Source organism: the organism of the source record quoted next, unplaced genomic scaffold (assembly GCF_019419815.1).
Source record: "Pyrus x bretschneideri cultivar Hongxiangsu unplaced genomic scaffold, Pyrus_bretschneideri_v1 Contig20, whole genome shotgun sequence".
NCBI lineage: Eukaryota > Viridiplantae > Streptophyta > Magnoliopsida > Rosales > Rosaceae > Pyrus > Pyrus x bretschneideri.
In genome coordinates this window covers 4,920,344-4,941,017 of record NW_025999502.1, presented here as the reverse complement: position 1 = coordinate 4,941,017, position 20,674 = coordinate 4,920,344, and the positions used below count along the sequence as shown (strand labels likewise).

The 20,674-nt window shown below is 36.3% G+C and overlaps 1 protein-coding gene and 1 pseudogene across 2 annotated transcripts; one reads left to right on the top strand and one right to left on the bottom strand.

Moving 5' to 3' along the window:
- Positions 1 to 370: 370 nt before the first annotated feature.
- On the top strand, positions 371 to 3,859 carry LOC103945454 (annotated as a pseudogene).
- A 4,406-nt stretch (positions 3,860 to 8,265) lies between these two features.
- Positions 8,266 to 12,820, bottom strand: LOC108867111 (cinnamoyl-CoA reductase 1-like). Of its 2 annotated transcripts, none has more exons than XM_018647001.2 (5): positions 12,563 to 12,820; positions 12,129 to 12,283; positions 11,300 to 11,503; positions 9,752 to 10,104; positions 8,266 to 8,467 (listed from the first exon to the last, which is right to left on the bottom strand). In XM_018647001.2, exons 1-5 carry the CDS (start codon positions 12,699 to 12,701, stop codon positions 8,275 to 8,277), a joined length of 1,044 nt encoding a protein of 347 aa, XP_018502517.2. In that variant the 5' UTR covers positions 12,702 to 12,820; the 3' UTR covers positions 8,266 to 8,274. The 2 variants fall into 2 exon arrangements, with proteins under 2 accessions (XP_018502517.2, XP_018502518.2); XM_018647002.2 differs by having other exon boundaries at positions 11,300 to 11,485; positions 12,563 to 12,815.
- Positions 12,821 to 20,674: the final 7,854 nt, after the last annotated feature.

Sequence of the window (20,674 nt, the reverse complement as noted above, 5' to 3'; positions counted from 1 at the left end):
TAATCTATCTCTCGAACGCCTAGCCCTGACGGTTTTAATACATTGCTACTGTCTCACACTGTCTTCTTGCTCATGGTCAACCTCGATAGAATCCAGCGACCAACCAACCAAAAATCAAAAGCAAGCCCAAATTCAACTGAGAAAAAAGAGGTGTAATATTTAATCAAAAGAAATACTGAATGAACATGAAGAGGGAGGTTAAGAAAAAGAGGTGATATTGTTGTTGGGTAGTCATATAAACAAGTACATAGAAAGATTAGCAATTAAAATAAAATGGAAGAAAACGAAGAGATATGGAAATGGATTTATTGCATCTCTTTTGACCGTAAACACGGTGGAGAGCATTGAGAGAGGTAGGGATGAAGACTGACAGAAGTTGCCGCTTAATATTACAAGAAAACCCTTAGTCCAACTGACAGAAGTTTTGGACGGGCTTTTTGTTCCCCAACTCAAAGGAAATGGTGCTACTGGTCTTGCAATTTCTCTTCATGGTGCTATGGTTATGTCGTAGGTTTCTAGTGACTTCATATATTCATTACTGGTTTGTTTTGTTTAGTTCTTTCTGCTCAGCAGCTTCTACAGGCACAATCTCATCCTCCACTCTGCATTGGTGCTTTCTAGGAAAATACCACGATCTATCCGTGGCATCAAAGTAATTAATTTCCGTTACTGGTTTTAATTTCTTGCGTTATGACTTATGAGAAATTTGTTGCATACTTTGTTGGAAAAAAAAAAAAACAAAATTTAGTATAGAAGAGTTTCAATCCCCTGTTCCCGCTAAGCGACTTCTCTTTCTTCCCCCTTTACTTTATGGGTTCTTGGATAATTTATTGAAATCACCTCTAAAAAGTCTTCTGTAGGTAAGATTATCTCGATTTGTCCCCTAGCATAATGTTCTTAGAATATGGCTGAACATACTAAGAAATTATATCTGACATAATATTTTGTTTGCAGGAAGCATGCAGATTTTATACGATAGAAAACGGCTTTGCTCTCATGGTGGCATTCCTAATAAATATATCCGCTATTTCTGTAAGTGGTGCAGTTTGCAATTACCCAGATTTGAATGCTGAAGATAAGATGAACTGCCAGGACTTGGATTTGAATAAAGCCTCCTTTTTACTAAGAGTACGTCCGGCATTGGTTATCATATGTTATGTTAAAATTTGTTACATCCCAAATTTAGAGTCACTTTCATCCTGATGTTTTATAATTTTTATTTACAGAATGTTTTAGGTAGATGGAGTTTAAGCTTTTCGGTGTAGCATTGCTTGCATCAGGTCGAAGTTCTACTATAACAGGAACATATGCGGGGCAATATGTTATGCAGGTATCTTGCTGGAAAAATAACATTCGTTCCCTTAATACACACGCTCGGAGTTCAAATATAGTTAGTGTTGTCGGGTATAAGCTGTTACTTCTCTGTCCTGGTCTTCCTGACATAAGTCAACAAGTAAAACAGTACTGATGTATTAGCATTTTTTGTACTGGTCATCGATGAGTGATTCCTAGATCACCTTCCTAATTCTTGTTTCTAACTCAACTTTCTGTTGAAGGGGTTTCTTGATTTACGACTGAAGCCACGGCTTCGAAACTTTTTAACCAGATGCTTGGCAATGGTCCCTAGTTTGATTGTTGCAGTCATTGGCGGTTCTGCTGTGGCTGGAAAGCTGATTATTATTGCATCAGTAAGATAAACTCCTTATACTATATTTTACTTCCAATCATGCGTTGTCCTTCTCTGAAAACTGCTGTGTTTTTTTTCGAACACATTGTACTTGAGTATAAATTGTTTGAATGGATTGAGTTATAGTTGATGTAAGAAAATTATGCCATAGAGTTGTGAGTTTGTTCCGATGGAATGTATTACATGCTTGAGAGACCTTATTATGGGGCTTCTTAGTAGCTTTGATTATGCCACCGGTATAGTCAATTAAAGGATCCGCTTCACCAGGTATCTCTGCCAAAGGCCTCCTTAATAGTGACTTAGCATTTCACATGTACTGGTTTAGTACTGAGGTGCTTTTATAAAAAGTGGGTATAAAAAAAAAAAAAAAAAAAACTGAGCTAAAAACGGTGTTTGGTAAACACTTAAAAACAGCTTATTTTCACAGTTTTGGATGAATTTAAGCTGAAAACGTGAAGCAGCAAAAATGAGCTTATTCTCACAGCACAACAGAAGCAGTTTTTTTTTTCAAAGCACAACAATACCAAACCAGCCACCAAGTAACCCTCTGTATGGTCAAGCTTTTATACTCTGAGAACCTTACTCAAGCACCATTTAGGAAATCTATCTTAACAGATAGGGCTGATTCTGTTGACAGAAGCACAAGTGGAATTTTACCACATTGTTTCTGAATTAATGCTTGGAGTTCATAAAGTTACCTTTTTGTAGAACACATTAAATTTTTCTCTTAAATTTAGTGACATTATATCATGCAAACCGAGTTTTGTAACTGTACCCATTTACCAATATCCCTGTACAGGAATCAGAGTATTACTAAAGTTTTATATTTTCCGTAAGTTCTTATGTTTCTGTAATGGTTGAGTGACTATTTGGTAGCGAAGATGTGTTTTTTAAAGCGCAAAGCTCTTTACTAGCAAAAGGTCATTAATTTGATCTCAAAATGAACTGACAATTGTATAATTTTATTTGGATCTGTTATGTCCATTTGGAGAGCCCTGAAATCAACGGACAAGTTGAAGCTTTTCCATTTGGCCTACTGGACATGTCATTTGTCCGTGTCTATCACTTGTTTAGAGGTTCATGGAATATGTTGCATCATTTTGCCTTGATATCGTGCTGCGCTTGAGGACTGTGCTTTACTGATAAGAAACTTTTGAATTGTTATTATTCGTTTCGAATTGCATATATACAACAAGCTGGATAATGCATATAATTAATATTTTAAAATTGAATCATGTCACTAACTACACATCTTAACTCTGATTTTGTGTTTATAGATGATTTTATCATTTGAGCTGCCTTTCGCTCTTATTCCACTTCTTAAGTTCACAAGTTGCAAGGCCAAGATGGGGACACATGCCAACTCCACTGCTGTAAGATTTACAACTGACATATGTTGCTAGTCAGTTGTAATAAATTTGATTGCAAGTCCTTTAGTTTTATTTCTAGAAGCTTTCTGGAACGTCAATTGCTTAACATACTTCAGCATTGTATAGATAAAGCACTTACGAATTTCCCGAAAAATCGTTTTTTTCCACTAAGCCAATCTGAAACTGTTGTATGCTCCATAGCTTGGAAAATCGTTTTTATCAGCCATGTTATATGTCTCCGATTGCAGATTTCAGCTCTCACTTGGATGATTGGTTCTCTGCTGATGGCCATAAATGTATACTACCTGATGAGTAGATTTAGCAAGTTGCTTCTTCACAGCCACTTCAAAGTTGTGGGCACTGTCTTTCTTGGAATATTAGGATTCTCTGGTATGGGATTGTATTTGGCTGGCATCGCGTATCTGGTGTTCCGTAAAAACAAGGAGGCTACGCATCTTTTGGCTCTATCAACACCTGAAAGTAGGCAAACGGAAACTGGGCAGCAGGGTACTGGATCGATGTATCATCTCGAAAGAGAAGACATTATGAGCATGCAGCTGCCTCAGAAGGTCTACCGAAGATATCGACTGATGAGTAGTTGCACAAGATAGATTAATAACGCAGTTTTTCTCGGACATTAGGCACCCTGAAAGGAAAATAGTTGTCTAAACTAGATCAATAACACAGCTTTTAATTTACTCTTGTCTATGTGTTTTGACATAAATCAAATATAATTTGTATTTCCCCCATAAGCTACTTCCACTAGTTTTTCATTTTCCATCTTTTAGTCTCAAATTGAATACCAAACAATCCCTTAAAACATGCCTACGAGAAAGTCTCCCTTGACGACCCTCGCACACCAAAGAGAACATATGTAACACTTTACATACAATTTATCTATCGTCACATGATTGGAGAGATAAGAAAAGGGTATGCAACCAGTTGCACCTGAGCTCACATGACATCAGAGGAGTGTAGGGAAGGTTTCAAATGTAAGTCCAACCATATGGTACAAAGTCTCATGTCTTTTGTTTATAATCCAAACAAGTATATAACATGTAGAAAAATCGTATATTGTTCATGATGAGTCAATTTCATATTATATATTTTACCCTATTCTTAGTGTGTTTTGGTAATTATTTTGGTAGAATTTTGATACTTTGATTTATATTTCCAATATAGGACATCCGACTCCCTCTACAGCAAAACATGATCAAACGGACGAATTTTGGAGTGATTCAAATTGGACAACGTTCGTGTGTCTTTTGGCATGTTTGTATCAAAATTTAGCATTTTTCTACCAAGTGGTTATTTTCTGGAGATGAAATAAAGGAGCAGTGCGCAGCATTGGAAAATGACGTTTATGGGATTAAATTGCATTTTGGAGCCCAAGATGACGTCTGATGGGTTCGTGGCCTTCTGGATAAGTGTTCAGAATATTTCAAGCCTTAAATCCAACTATATTGGGCAGGTTTTGGAGCAGTTTTGGGGTCCAAAACGTGGCTATTCAGATTTTAGGCGAATTTTACCATTTAATTTAGGGTTATGTTTTTTATTTTATTTTAGTATTTAGTTTCCTAGTTTGATTGGAAGACCTTTTATTAGGAGGATTTAATTTCTGATAGGTTAAATAAGCTTGGCCGGCTTTATTCTTGTTACTTCTCCATGCGTTCTGGAAGAGAGGAAATTGGCCAAGTGTAGAGATTTTCAGACTTTTTCCATTCTAGGTGTTTTCGATCTTTTATTATTTCAATAAAGAACTTTATGATTTTTATTATGAATATGCGTAACTAATTCTCTTTTTGCTAGGGTGAGGCCACGAACCTTAATAAAAATATATAGTTTCTCTTCAATTTGCTTATGATTATATGCATACAGGTACTAATTTAAACTATCTAATTATCTTGATGCTTGATCACCATTAGGATGTTTAGAAAAGTAATTTGATGCAATTTTGGTCGGGGGCCGGTCCCTGAAATTGACGAAGGCTTCTTATGATTAATATGTGCAAGTTCACTTCCACGTCTTAAGGGTTGTATGATTTTTCAAAAGATTTCACAGAACTTAAGGAGTCATGCGTGTTTAGATTTGATATGAATACCACAGACGTATTGCATGTTTGATATACGCTCTATGTTGGGGGTCCAAGTAGGCATATATTAGGAAAACCTAACCTTCGAAATATGCATGTATAAGTCATAAGTAATTGAGAGAACTATATAGGATTGTTAAGGTGACGGTGGATCCCTAGTGCTTTCTTAATCTGATTTCTCCAAAACTGTTTCCTTTTTCTTCACCTTTAATACTGTAGATTAGTTTACTTTTATTAATTAAATTTGTTTTAATTTAAGTTGGTTATAAAATCAATCATCTCAATTTCTACTTTACAATAGTTAATTGGAATTTGGTTTGCTTCGAATTATTTAATAATCCATGTGAAGAACGACCTTGCAAAAACCGTTTATACTACAATAACCTTGTCATTCTTACAAGTAATATAGGAGTTTTTAACCCTTTTGCGAGTGGTAAAATCCCTATTAGTTCATGTGACAAATGTTTCACATTGACAAAATAGATCATAATTTAATACTCATCCTCTAGCAAATCCTTTGTTTACCAGACCAAACTCATAGCAATCTATCAAATACTTCATATTTCTCGAGTGATTTTTTAAACACAACATTTTGCATGAAAAAAGGTCTCTCTTGAATAATTAGGTGTCTACTTTTCTAATGTTAGAACTTGAAAATTAACATCGTTCACTACACGAAGTTCTTTGTATTTATTCAACATTCATTAAGAATAGCTAAGTAAAAGAATAATTTTTTTTTAATTACGCCTCTATTAAGTAATAGTAATAAAATTGGTTCGGTCTCAATGTTATAGCTATATAATATATATATATATATATCTGTGTGTGTATACAGAAGGTTTTATTGTATGTAGAAGATGACTCGTTCTAAACGTCAAATATATTACACCACCGGCATCAATCTATCTGCTCAATGCATACTGCAGAAAAGGGGGGAAAATATAAAGGAAAGTCTAGAGACGGAGGAGAAAATTGCTTGTAATATTGGAGATTGGAGTTACGAGTCTATGCAACTATAAAATTAAATACAGTTGGTGGGGGTTAGAATTGAACTTGAGTACGTACATTACATGGGTGAAACTTCGAAGAAAAAATACCCCCTTTTTTAATGGCAGTATGGGATGTTTGTTTAGCAGCAGCAACATTGTGGTACCTTTTCAACCCTTCCTATATGGCCAATACATACGGTCAAATATGCACACTATTTGTAATATGTTCTTCCCTATACCCTGGGGTGGATGGAAGTAGGGACCAAGGTGGTCCCAGGACCATCCGAGTTTGAAAAATATACATGTGAAGGTTTTCCGATGACCTTCCGAATCTTATTACGGGTCCCATTTGTGCCTATTAAATGTTCAGTGCAATACATGCTAGGCATATTTCAACATGTTGCGTTGACAATACTCGACAAGTTCTCTCTATATTACTCATCAGATTGCTTCGACGCATGCCGATATTTGTTGACATGTGCATAACAAGCCCACCAAGTGAATAAATTGATTTTTTTTTGTTTTTTTTTTTTTTGGAGCGCTTCACTCTCTTTTCCTATCTAAAAAACTTGTATTTAACACTAGGATCCCCAAGGTTTAAATCTTGGATTTGTCACTGCCTTTACCTATATTTATTACACACACACACATATATATACATATATATATAGGAAAGTAATTTTCGTATACTTATTTTAACTTTTAACACAACTTTCTGAATTTATGATCATCGAATTAAATAATAAAATAAAATAAAGAGTTAGTATTAACCAGAGATGTGTGTAATGCGAAAATGACTGAAAACCCTTTCCATATTAATATTTATATGGTATAATGCTCATGCAGGCTTACGAAATACGTACGCATGGGATCATGGGTTTTGTTTGGTCCTCATATAGTGGAGTTTCCTTTGAAAGGGTCAGCATTACAATTGAATATTTATGACTGTTTAACAATATAATTAATCGACCAACTTCGCACCGCACGTGCTTCACCAAGAAACCAACCAATTGTTCCTTGGTCGGTAGGTTACGTGTATATATCTTTCCCTTCTATTATTCCACCCCTTTTTGAGTCATCCAATTGGCCGCCCTACAATGGCATCCATTCCTTATTAGGAGGAATTTGAGGCCTCAAAGTCCTAAACCAGTTCAAATAATTAAACTCTTAAATGAAGTTGTAGTTAGAGTTGGCACGTTGCCTCATCGGATTCTAATAATTTGAGCTCAATAATTATTTGATTTAGGCCTTTGAAATTTAATCAAACTATTACAATTATTATAACTTTTAGAGAGACTCCTTGTTTGTAACCGTTGAATCAAATTTCAACAGCTCATATCATTTGATCCTTAAGCTCAAATTATTGGGATCCGGAAGGGATCCGGTTCCGTCCGAACTGAACAAATATTCTCACTTATGTGATAGAAAGAGCGTTGTTAGGAATTGTGAATCAAATACAATTGTCGCACGTCAGAAAAAGTAATTGTCGTTCTATAATATTACATATTAAGTGGTAACTTCCTAAATTGTATTGAAGTATATTGAGATAAAAGATCACACCTTCGTATTAATAGTACATTGAAAATTCCAAACTGTTAAAACAATTTTCCACAATCGTATTTGCTTTCCTTTTAAATTTCTTTTTATCCATTTGCTTATATGAAGAGATTTTGCAGTATACTGTGAATACGGCTCGGTACTCAAGTGTCATAAAATAAGTGAGAAATTATTATTTTTTCAAGTGTTTATCTACTTGTATAATAACACTTGATATATGAAGATATATTCCTGATACACTAAAAATCTTTCCTTATCATGGGGATGTTTTCCTCAACTTATACCATGCAAATCTAGAATTAGTTGGAAATTACGAACAGAAGTCAGAAAATTAACCGTTTCCAAAGATAAAAGATACTTTGGCTTAAGAGTTATTGACTTCATTACAAAAATTTCTTTGGTTCTCAGAATTCAGAAATGGGAATGCAAACATCTTTCCTGAAAACTGTGCCCTCCACTTGAAGCTAGTATTAGAAATACCGTTGCAGCTTTATTATAGGGACCAAAATAAGATAAGTATTTAAACAAACAAACAATTAAGGACTTGAACATACGCATGCTTCTTTTCTCTTTATACAATTATAAGTAAGATTGAATTTTAATGGAATCTTGTTCTTGTTTTGTAGGGACTGGAAGGTGGCCCTTCTCCTGCAAGCTCTTGACAGTTTCATACAGGGTATGTTTGACTGGGGTGAACTCCAACCCTAAGTCTCGTAGCTTCTGGTTTGTGAACTTGTATGATTCTGCTCTGGATTTCCCATTATCTTTACACCTGCAAAGTATATATTTGACATATTAGTTTAATCACATAAAATAAAAAACACCAAGTAAACTAACAAAATGCAAATAAATATCAGAAGAAGCTATCAATTAGTATGACGCTAATCACTGTTTTAGATATGCTCAACAAAATATACAAAAGAAGTAAACCAATGATTAGCAAATATTTATTTCTTTTTATTGAAATATAGTTTAAGAACACCAATTAGTCTTCATGCAGAAGACAACATTATTTCCTGAATTTTTGTTGACCTCATTTCCTGAAGTGGGACCTAGTAATGGTGAAATATTGGCATCGTATATATTCCTAAGATCATTCAGAGCACTAAATCATTGAACTTGCATGGTGGCCCATCAAAGGGGATAATTTTTTTTTTTTCGGTCAAGGGGAGTTTTTATGACAAGTACAAATTACAAAGATTCCGCAGCTATAATAAACACTAAAGATAATGTAAAGAGAGCGACATATTGCAAAGGACATATTGGTTGGTAACGAGAGCGACATATTGCAAAGGATAATAAACACTAAAGATAATGTCAGGGTGAGGTAGGTAAGGACTCATGAGCTCCACAAGTATATTTATACATCACTATTTCAACTTTTTTGGTGCTCAATTTTCAATTTGTGGAGCCTTTTGTTTTGTGTAGACATGTCAAAGCTGGTACAACTACAACTGTCCACACCGCAACAAAGCTCATGCAATCAAAAGCTTACACATGTCTTCCATAATCAGGTGTCGAATCATAAAATAAATCCTTATTTTTTAAATTTAGAAATGGAGAAATATTCATATCGACATGCGTTGGATTATATATATGTATGTATGTATGTATGTATGTATGTATATAAATAAGAGTAGCCCAACAAGTCTTACTAACAATTAAAAACCCTAAATTTTTGAAGTTGAATGTCTATTTGTAGTATGCTCAGAAAATAAAGCCTAAACATTTGTGATCTTGCATGGCCAATTCTATGGACGTCCACCCGTCCTACATTAGATCAATGACTTAAGACTTAAGAGTCATCTACGCATGCATAAATAAAAAAATCAATGTTTTGAAATTGTCTACGCATGCATGAACGACTGTAATTAACATTTCATTTTACCAAAATCTAACCAGACATCTTTATCTTTGTAAGAAACAAAAGTCACAAAACTAACCTAATAACAACATTAATATCAGTGGTAAAAACAAGAAAATTTACTATGTATACTCAACTACTCAGTAAAAGGGTTTGTGCCAAAATTGACAAGGATAATGATGTTGCACTTACTTGTTGGGAATAGGGTATTTCGGGAAGAATTTGGCCAGGATTTCCACCACGTCGCCACGGTGGAGCACACTCTCAGCACAAATATATCTGCCAGAGGCAGAGGGTGTCTCATAGACCAGAATGTGAGCCAGTGCGACGTCCCTAACATGCACGTAGCCTTGAACTGAATTAGCATATGTCTGGGTTGAGCCCGTCAAGTACTTGAGGATGTGCATGGTGCTAGCGTTGACAGTTGATTGCAGAAGTGGTCCGAGCACCAGCACTGGATTCACCACCACCAAGTCCACCCCTTTCTCTTTGGCCTCAACCCATGCTGCCTGCTCTGCCACTGCTTTCCCATAGCAGTACCAATTCTGCAATTTAATTTTTATTTGTTAATTCATTGTCAAATTATCAAAAGTAATATAAATTATATGTTGGGTTTTTTTTCTATATTGATTTTTCTTTCCAAATTGTTTCTTTTATATTGATTTTGCATGTTCAACCAAGTCTATACTTGTCACATCCTGGCCCGGGGCGGATCACTTCCCGGGCTCGCTCCACCACCGTAGCACGATATTGTCCGCTTTGGGCTTACCATTCCCTCACGGTTTTGTTTTTGGGAACTCACGAGCAACTTCCCAGTGGGTCACCCATCATGGGATTGCTCTAGCCCCCTTCTCGCTTAACTTCGGAGTTCCTACGGAATCTGAAGCCAGTGAGCTCCCAAAAGGTCTCGTGTTAGGTAGAGATGAGAATATACATTTAAGGATCACTCCCCTGGACGATGTGGGATGTCACAATCCACCCCCCTTAGGGGCCCGACGTCCTCGTCGGCACACCACGACCAGGGTTAGGCTCTGATATCAAATTGTCACATCCCGGTCCTGGGCGGATCACTTCCTGGGCCCGCTCCACCACCGTAACACGATATTGTCCGCTTTGGGCTTACCATTCCCTCACGGTTTTGTTTTTGGGAACTCACGAGCAACTTCCCAGTGGGTCACCCATCATGGGATTGCTCTAGCCCCCTTCTCGCTTAACTTCGGAGTTCCTACGGAATCCGAAGCCAGTGAGCTCCCAAAAGGCCTCGTGCTAGGTAGAGATGAGAATATACATTTAAGGATTACTCCCCTGGGCGATGTGAGATGTCACAATACTCATGCATCCCAATTGACCAAAAAATTTATTTTTAACTAGTAGATTTTTCTCCAGCTTTTGATCACAACGCATATGTATATTTTCATTCACTACAAAAAAAGTGAGCAACAACTATTACATTTAGTAATTATTTTGGTAGCTTTTGTTGGATAATGATGTCACCAATGAGAAAATGGTGACAAGAGCCAAAAAAATAGGTTGTAGTTACATCAAAATGATGACTAATGCGTTATATATATTTTTTCATCATTTTTTATTTACAGCATCATTGTTATTCTAATAATAGTAAATAGAGTATTTGTTTCTTCTTCTTTATTTATTTATTTATTTTTTTTTTTCCAATGATTCTCTGTTGTGTTCTATCTAATATATAATAAGAAAATTATATATAATTATGGCTCTGCTAACCTTGGTGTTCTTGCAAAATTCAAGATCACTCCAACAAGACTCATCAACAACCACATCAGGACCCCTGGTGGGGTCCATGTACACCGCACCGATTGACGACGTGAAAACCACCCGTTTCACCTTGGCTTCCGCCGCTACCTGAATCACATTCTTGGTTCCGTTCACCGCGGGCTCCACCATTTGTTCCTGTACATACATATTAGGCTAGAATTGAATAGTACTATTTTTGGGATTGCATAATCATATATTATTTCTAATGAAAATAAAATAGGTCAAATTTTTCTATTTCTAGTAAAAAGTACAGTGATTTCTTTCTTTTGTGGGTTACGTCTAAGTTCAAGAGACAACGATTGCCTGTCCTCTCGTGTCCTTCTGTTTTGTGTGATCACAGTTAAACCACGTTAATATTTTATATTATTATTTTTATATAGATAATAAGACAAAAATAAATAGTAATATAAAATGTTGACGTGGTTTAACCGTGATCACACAAACAGGAGAGCACCAGAAGTGGAAGAGCAGACAATCCTTGTCCAAGTTCAACACCTTGTTATTAGGACAAAGATTGTTTGCCCTCCCACTTCCGGTGCCCTCCTGTTTTGTGTGGTTACAGTTAAGCCACGTCAATATTTTATATTATTTTTTTTATAGAGATAATGAGACAAAAATGAATAGTAATATAAAATGTTGATATGGCTTAATTGTGACCACACAAACAGAAGAGCACGGAAGAGCACCGAAAGTGAGAGAGCAAACAATTCTTGTACTTGTTATTATACACAGAAAAACAGAAAAGCAGAAGAGAAAGTCAAGGGAAAAGAAAACTCACTGGATCATCCGTGATAGGTGATGCTGTGTGAAAAACTCCATCACAGCCGTTAATGGCTTCTTTGAGGCTCTCATAATCAAGGAGATCAGCTCTGCACAAAGTTAGTCTTTCTGCAGCTCCTTCAAGCTCTCTCAAATGAGCATTCTTTGGGTCATCTATAACCAAAACCAAAATAAGAAAACCACACAAAAAATAAAGCATAAACGCACAAAGAACAATGACTGATGCACACGTCTTGCAACATGGATGGCATGTTACGCTGTCAAATTCCGAATTATATCTACTGAATATTTTGAAAGAAGAACTGCACGTGCAAACATAATTAAGTAACCAATAATTATAATTCGGTCTGATAACAACGTAACAACATAACATGTCGAATTATCTGTGAAATTGTGAATGCAAGCCTAGAAGATGTTAATGATTTGAACTACGTGGGTTTCTCAAGGTTCCTCTAACAGTGTAGCCTCTTTCGAGGAATAGCTTCACCATCCAAGAAGCAATGAAGCCTCCAGCTCCAGTGACACAAATAGTTTGGTCGTGGCCGGAAACTGATGAGCTATCGGCAGGCATCTTGGTTATTAGCTTTGTTTCCGGACGAGATACGATACAGATTTTCTTTTTTGGGGTTGTTGGGAGCGAAAGAGATAATTTTATAAGGGGAGGCAAAACACAAGAACAGCGGCTAATTAATGTGGTTTTATAAGGAGAGAGCCCACCAGACTCACCACATCTGTATGGCATTTAACCATTTGCACTACGTTACAAGTGGAACGGATCGAAGGAAAAATGTGACATGAGTAAGAAGTTGAAGCTTTTCCATCTTGGCCTATTGGACATGTCATTTGTCCTTGTCTATTACTTGTTTAGAAATTTATGGAACAAATTGCATCATTCACCTTGATACCGTGCTGCGTTTGTGGACTGTACAAGAACAAGTTGGATAATGCATATAATTAATAATTTAAAGTTGAAAAACCAATGTTTTATGTTCGGTAATTTCTGCGTCCAGTAGCTCATGTCCTCGTCAAAATACAACACTTGTGTCACTGACCACAAATCTTAATTCTGACATTGTGAGTATAGATGATTTTATCATTTGAGCTGCCTTTTTCTCTTATCCCACTTCTCAAGTTCACAAGTTGCAAGACAAAGATGGGGACACATGCCAACTCTACTGCGGTAAGATTTACAACGGACATATGTTGCTAGTCAATTGTTATAAATTTGATTGCAAGTCCTTTAGTTTTATTTCTAGAAGGTTTCTAGAGCGTCGATTGCTTAGCATACTTCAGCATTGCATAGATAAAGCACTTATGAATTTCCCGTAAACTCGTTATTTCACATTATTAGAGTAAGCCAATCTGAAACTGTTGTATGCTCCATAGCTTGAAAAATCGTTTTTATCAGCCATGTTATATGTCTCCAATTGCAGGTTTCAGCCCTCACTTGGATCATTGGTTCTCTGCTGATGGCCATAATTGTATACTACCTGATGAGTAGATTTATCAAGTTGCTTCTTCACAACCACTTCAATGTTGTGGGCATTGTCTTTCTTGGAATATTAGGATTCTCCGGTGTGGGATTGTATTTGGCTGGAATCGCGTAACAACACCTGAAAGTAAGAAAACGGAAACTGGGCAGCAAGGTACTGGATCGATGTATCATCTCGAAAGAGAAGACATCATGAGCATGCAGCTACCTCAGAAGAGGTCTACCGAAGATATCGACTGATGAGTAGTTGCACAAGATAGATTAATAACGCAGTTTTTCTCGGACATTAGGCACCCTGAAAGGAAAATAGTTGTCTAAACTAGATCCATAACACAGCTTTTAATCTACTCTTGTCCATGTGTTTTGACATAAATCAAATATAATTTGTACTCCCCCATAAGCTACTTACGCTAGTTTTTCATTTTACATCCTATCAAGTCTCAAACTGAATACCAAACAACCCCTTAAAACATGCATGGGAGAACTTCTTCGTCAACAGCCCTTTCACACCGAGGAGAAACATGCGTGTAACGCTTTGCATACAATTTATCTATCGTCACGTGATAAGAGAGATAAAAAATGGTATGCAATCAGTTGCACTTGAGCTCACATCACATCGGGGGAGTGTAGGGAAGGTTTCAAATGTAAGTCCTCCCTATGGTACAAAGTCTCATGTCTTTCGTTTATAATCCAAACAAGTATATAACATGTAGGAAAATCATATATTCTTCATGTGAGAAATGTTTCGTATTGATAAAATAGATCATAATTTCATACTTATCCTCTAGCAAATCCTTTGTTTACCATACCAGACTCATAGCAATCTATCAAATACTTCATATTTCTTGAGTTATTTTTTAAACACAACATTTTGCATGAAATAGGTCTCTCTTGAATAATTAGGTGTCTACTTTTCTAATGTTACAACTTGAAAATTAACATCCTTCACTACACGTAATTCTTTGTATTTATTCAACTTTCATTAAGAATAGCTAAGTAAAAGAATATATATATATTTTTTAATTATGCCTCTATTAAGTAATAGTAATAAAATTGGTTCGGTCTCAATGTTATAGCTATATAATATATATATATATATATATATATAGAAGGTTTTATTGTACGTAGAAGATGACTCGTTCTAAAAGTAGAATATATTACTTCGCCAATGTCAATCTATCTACAGAAAAAGCGGGGGGGGGGGGGGGGGGGGGGGGGAGGGAATATAAAGGACAGTTTGGAGATGGAGGAGAAAATTGCTTGTAATATTGGAATTACGAGTCTACGCAACTATAAAATAAAATACAGTTGGTGGGGATTAGAATTGAACTTGAGTACGTACATTGCATGGGTGAAACTTCGAAGAAAAAATACCCCCTTTTTTAATGGCGGGATGGGATGTTTGTTGAGCAGCAGCAACATTATGGTATCTTTTCAACCCTTCCTATATGGCCAATACATACGGTCAAATATGCACACTATTTATAATATGTTCTTCCCTATACCCTGGGGTGGATAGAAGTAGGGACCAAGGTGGTCCCAGGACCATCCAAGTTCGAAAAATATACATGTGAAGGTTTTCTGATGACCTTCCGAATGTTATTACAGGTCCCTTTTGTGCCTATTAAATGTTCGGTGCAATGCATGCTAGGCATATTTCGACATGTTGCATTGACAATACTAGACAAGTTCTCTCTATATTGCTGTTTGGAATCAAATTTACATCATCGGTCGTGCAATCAAGGCCGTTGAATAAGCATAGTTCCACACCGTCAGATAAATGTGAAGATAATTTTATTATTGTTAAGGGGTAATATTATGATCTTTTTATATTAATAATTATCTTTTAATTGTGAGTTATCTTGATATTATCTTGTACAAGATAGATGAGATGCAAATTATATCCCCAAAGCAAGCAATACAGTTCAATTTGATTTGGGATTCTTGGAGTTTAGATGCGTGGTGGATTGGAGCATTAGAGCATTTTATTAAGAGTCTTAATATATTGCGACGTTGGTTGGCAAACGGATATTGATTGGCAGAGAAGATTAATGCATACATTTAAATGGGATACCAAGATGCGTAATCAACAGAGAATCAACTCCACGTGTGCTTGGAGTTGGTTAGCCGTGCATAAAGGTTATTGGCATATTTCAAATTAGGATGCTTATCAGCATAAAGATATATGCTAATAATGGGTATATGCTATTAATTAGCAAGTGATGGTGTCATGCTGGTAAGTGATAAGGCATAACAATCTTTTGTCTTGCATGAGATTGTTATGCAGGAGGAAGCATTGGTATTGACGACAGTTTTAAAACATGACGGCCATCGAGATGATAGTCCTATAAATACGAGATGCGTAGAAAACAGAAAAGGACCTCCAATTCAACACACAACTGCCCTGCGCAAAACCTCTCAAATATCTTGAGATTTTTTTTATTTTCTTTTTCCTGCCGACACATCTTCAGTTTTGATAAACAGCACTGTGAAGGCAATTGGCGAACACCTTCAGTTTGGATAAACAACACTGTTGCCGTAGAATCAGTCGATCGAGGAGCACCTTCAGTTTGGATAAACAGCACTGCGTCAAGGCCGACTGGTTACCTATCCAAGTCTCGGTCGAGAAGGGTTTTCGAATCCTTATTGGCAGAGATTATCTTATTAGCCTTCTTAGCGAAGTAAGGTGTTACGAGTTACGACATTCGGCGCATTGAACGCCGAGTGATATTATGATTGGATACTCACAAGTAAGTTTCAAACTTCGGCATTTTGACGGCCAAACCACATTCACCATCAAGACATACATCACCTTTGAATACTTGTGTCCGTACAGTCTGGTGTCGATTCGACGTGCTTATACTCTCATGAATATAATCATTGTGACCGAATATGGCGCCAACGATTTGGGAACTTCGCAGAACTAGTAGCCTTGTCTTTAGTGTCGAGAATCCAAAGGCCGAGATTTGTTCCCTCCTTGGCTGCAGTCGCAAGATAAAGAAGTCAGCAACGCAACATCAACAAATTTTACTCCTCGGCCGAGATCGGTCGACGAGTTGGCACGCCCCGCATTCAACCGAATGACGTAGTTAGCTTATTAGTTACTTGGCCTGCGCGCCACGTAGGTTTTGTAATTTTTCGGGTCAACAATTACTTATCAGATTGTTTCGGCGCATGCCGATATCTATTGACATGTGCATAACAAGCCCACCAAGTGAATAAATTGATTTTTTTTCTTTTTTTTGAGCGCTTCACGCTCTTTTCCTATTTAAAAAACTTGTATTTAACACTATGATCCCCAAGATTTAAATCTTGGATCTGTCAATGTCTATACCTATACTTATTACACACACACACATATATATATATAGGAAAGTAATTTTCGCACACTCATTTTAACTTTTAACACGAATTTCTTAATTTATGATCATCAAATTAAATAATAAAATGAAATAAAGAGTTAGTATTAAACAGAGAAGTGTGTAACGTGAAAATGATTGAAAACCATTTCCTTATTAATATTTATATGGTATATTGCTCATGCAGGCTTACGAAATACATGGGCATGGCATCATAGGTTTTGTTTGGTCCTCATATAGTGGAGCTTCCTTTGAAAGGGTCAGCATTACAATTGAATATTTGTGACTGTTTAACAATATAATTAATCGACCAACTTCGCACCGCACGTGCTTCACCAAGAAACCAACCAATTGTTCCTTGGTCGGTTGGTTACGTGTATATATCTTTCCCTTCTATTATTCCACCCCTTTTTGAGTCATCCAATTAGCCGCCCTACAATGGCATCAAATCCCACATTAGGAGGAATTTGAGGCCTCAAAGTCCTAAACCAGTTCAAATAATTAAATTCTTAAATGAAGTTGCAGATAGAGTTGGCACGTTGCCTCTACGGATCCCAATAATTTAAGCTCAAAAATTATTTGATCTAAGCCGTTGAAATTTAATCAAATTGCTACAATTATTATAACTTTTAGAGAGATCTCCTGTTTGCAACCATTGAATGAAATTTCAATGGCCTGGATCATTTGATCCTTAAGCTCAGATTATTGGGATCCGGTTCCGTTTGAACTGAACAAATATTCTCACTTATGTGATAGAGAGAGCGTTGTTAGGAATAGAGAATCAAATACAATTGTCGCACGTCAGAAAAAGTAATTGTCCTTGTATAATATTACATATTAAGTGGTAACTTCCTAAATTGTATCAAAGTATTCTGAGATAAACGATCACACCTTGGTATTAATAGTACAATGAAAATTCCAAACTGTTAAAACAATTTTGCACAATAGTATTTGCTTTCCTTTTAAATTTCCTTTTATCCATTTGCTTATTAGAGAGATTTTGCACTGTACTGAGAATACAGCTCGGTACTCAAGTGTCATAAAATAAGTGAGAAATTTTTTTTTTTTTCAAGTGTTCATCCACTTGTATAATAACACTTGATATATGAAGGTATGTTCCTAATACACTAAAAATCTTTCCTTATCATGGGGATGTTTTCCTCAACTTTTACCATGCAAATCTATAATTAGTTGGAAATTACGAACAGAAGTCAGAAAATTAACTGTTTCCAAAGATAAAAGATACTTTGGCTTAAGAGTTATTGACATCATTACAAAATTTCTTTGGTTCTCAGAATTCAGAAATGGGAATGCAAACATCTTTCCTAAAAACTGTGCCCTCCACTAGAAGCGAGTATTAAAAATACCGTTGCAGCTTTATTATAGGGACCAAAATAAGATGAGTATTTAAACAAACAAACAATTAAGGACTTGAACATACATACTCATGCTTCTTTTCTCTTTATACAATTATAAGTAAGATTGAATTTTAATGGAATCTTGTTCTTGTTTGTAAGGACTGGAAGGTGACCCTTCTCCTGCCAGCTCTTGACAGTTTCATACAGGGTATGTTTGACTGGGGTGAACTCCAACTCTAAGTCTCATAGCTTCTGGTTTGTGAATTTGTATGGTACTGCTCAGGGTTTTCCATTATCTTTACAACTGCTAAGTATGTATTTGACATATTAGTTTAATCACACAAAATAAAAACACCAAGTAAACTAACAAAATGCAAATACATATCAGAAGAAGCTATCAATTAGTACGACACTAATCACTCTTTTAGATATGCTCAACAAAATATACCAAAGAAGTAAACGCATGATTAGAAAATATTTATTTATTTTTATTAAAATATAGTTTAAGAACACCAATTAGTCTTCATGCTGTTTGGACTTAAATTTACTTTATCGGCTCGTGCAATCAAGGTCGTTGAATAAGCATAGCTCCACACCGTCGGATAAAAGTGAAGATAATTTTATTATTGTTAAAGGGTAATATTATGATCTTTTTATCATAATAATTATCTTTTAATTGTGAGTTATCTTGATATTATCTTGTACAAGATAGATGAGATGCAAATTATATCCCCAAAGCAAGCAATACAGTTCAATTTGATTTGGGATTCTTGGAGTTTAGACGCGTGACGGATTGGAGCATTAGAGCATTTTATCAAGAGTCTTAATATATTGCGACGTTGGTTGGCAAACGGATATTGATTGGCAGAGAAGATTAATGCATACATTTAAATGGGATACCAAGATGCGTAATCAACAGAGAATCAACTCCATGTGTGCTTGGAGTTGGTTAGCCGTGCATAAAGGTTATTGGCATATTTCAAATTAGGATGCTTATCAGCATAAAGATATGAGCTAATAATGGGTATATGCTATTAATTAGCAAGTGGTGGTGTCATGCTGGTAAGTGATAAGGCATAACAATCTTTTGTTTTGCATAAGATTGTTATGCAGGAGGAAGCGTTGGTATTGACGGCAGTTTTACAACATGACGGCCATCAAGATGATAGTCTTATAAATACGAGATGCGTAGAAAACAGAAAAGGACCTCCAATTCAACACACAACTGCCATGCGCAAAACCTCTCAAACATCTTGAGATTTTTTTTATTTTCTTTTTCCCGCCGACACATCTTCAGTTTGGATAAACAGCACTGTGAAGGCAACTGGCGAACACCTTCAGTTTGGATAAACAACACTGTTGCCGTAGAATCAGCCGATCGAGGAGCACCTTCAGTTTGGATAAACAGCACTGCGTCGAGGCCGACTAGTTACCTATCCAAGTCTCGGTCGAGAAGGGTTTCCGAATCCTTATTGGTAGAGGTCATCTTGTTAGCCTTCTCGACGAAGTAAGGTGTTACGAGTTACGACATTTGGCGCATTGAACGCCGAGTGATTTTATGATTGGATATTCACAAGTAAGTTTCAGAGTTCGGCATTCTGACGGCCGAACCACATTCACCATCAAGACATACATCACCTTTGAATACTTGTGTCCGTACAGTCTGGTGTCGATTTGACGTGCTTATACTCTCACAAATATAATCACTGTGACCGAATCCGGCGTCGGTGATTTGTGAACTTTGCAGAACTAGCAGCCTTGTCTTCATGATCGAAAATCCAAAGGCCGAGATTTGTTCCTTCCTCGACTGCAGTCGCAAGATAAAGAAGTCAGCAACGCAACATGACCAAATATTACTCCTCGGCCGAGATCGGCTGACGAGTTGGCATGCCCCGCATTCAACCGAATGACGTATTTAGCTTATTAATTACTCAGCCTGCGCGTCACGTAAATTTTGTAATTTTTAGGATCAACACATGTAGAAGACAGTATTATTTCCTGAATTTTTGTTGACCCACTTCATTTCTTGAAGTGGGACCTAGTAACGGTGAAATATTGGCATCGTATATATTCCTAAGATCATTGAGAGCACTAAATCATTGAACTTGCATGGTGGCCTAACAAAGGGGATATTTTTTATTTTTTATTTTTGGTCAAAGGGAATTTTTAAGTACAAATTACAAAGATTACGCAGCTAAAATCGGGAAATAAAACAAGGACTAGGATTATCCCCCGTCCTCTTTCCATATCATTCCATCTCCTCGTCTTACATTATCTTATTTTGTCTTTTTCTTATTATAAAAAATTAATATAAAATATTGATATAGCTTAACCG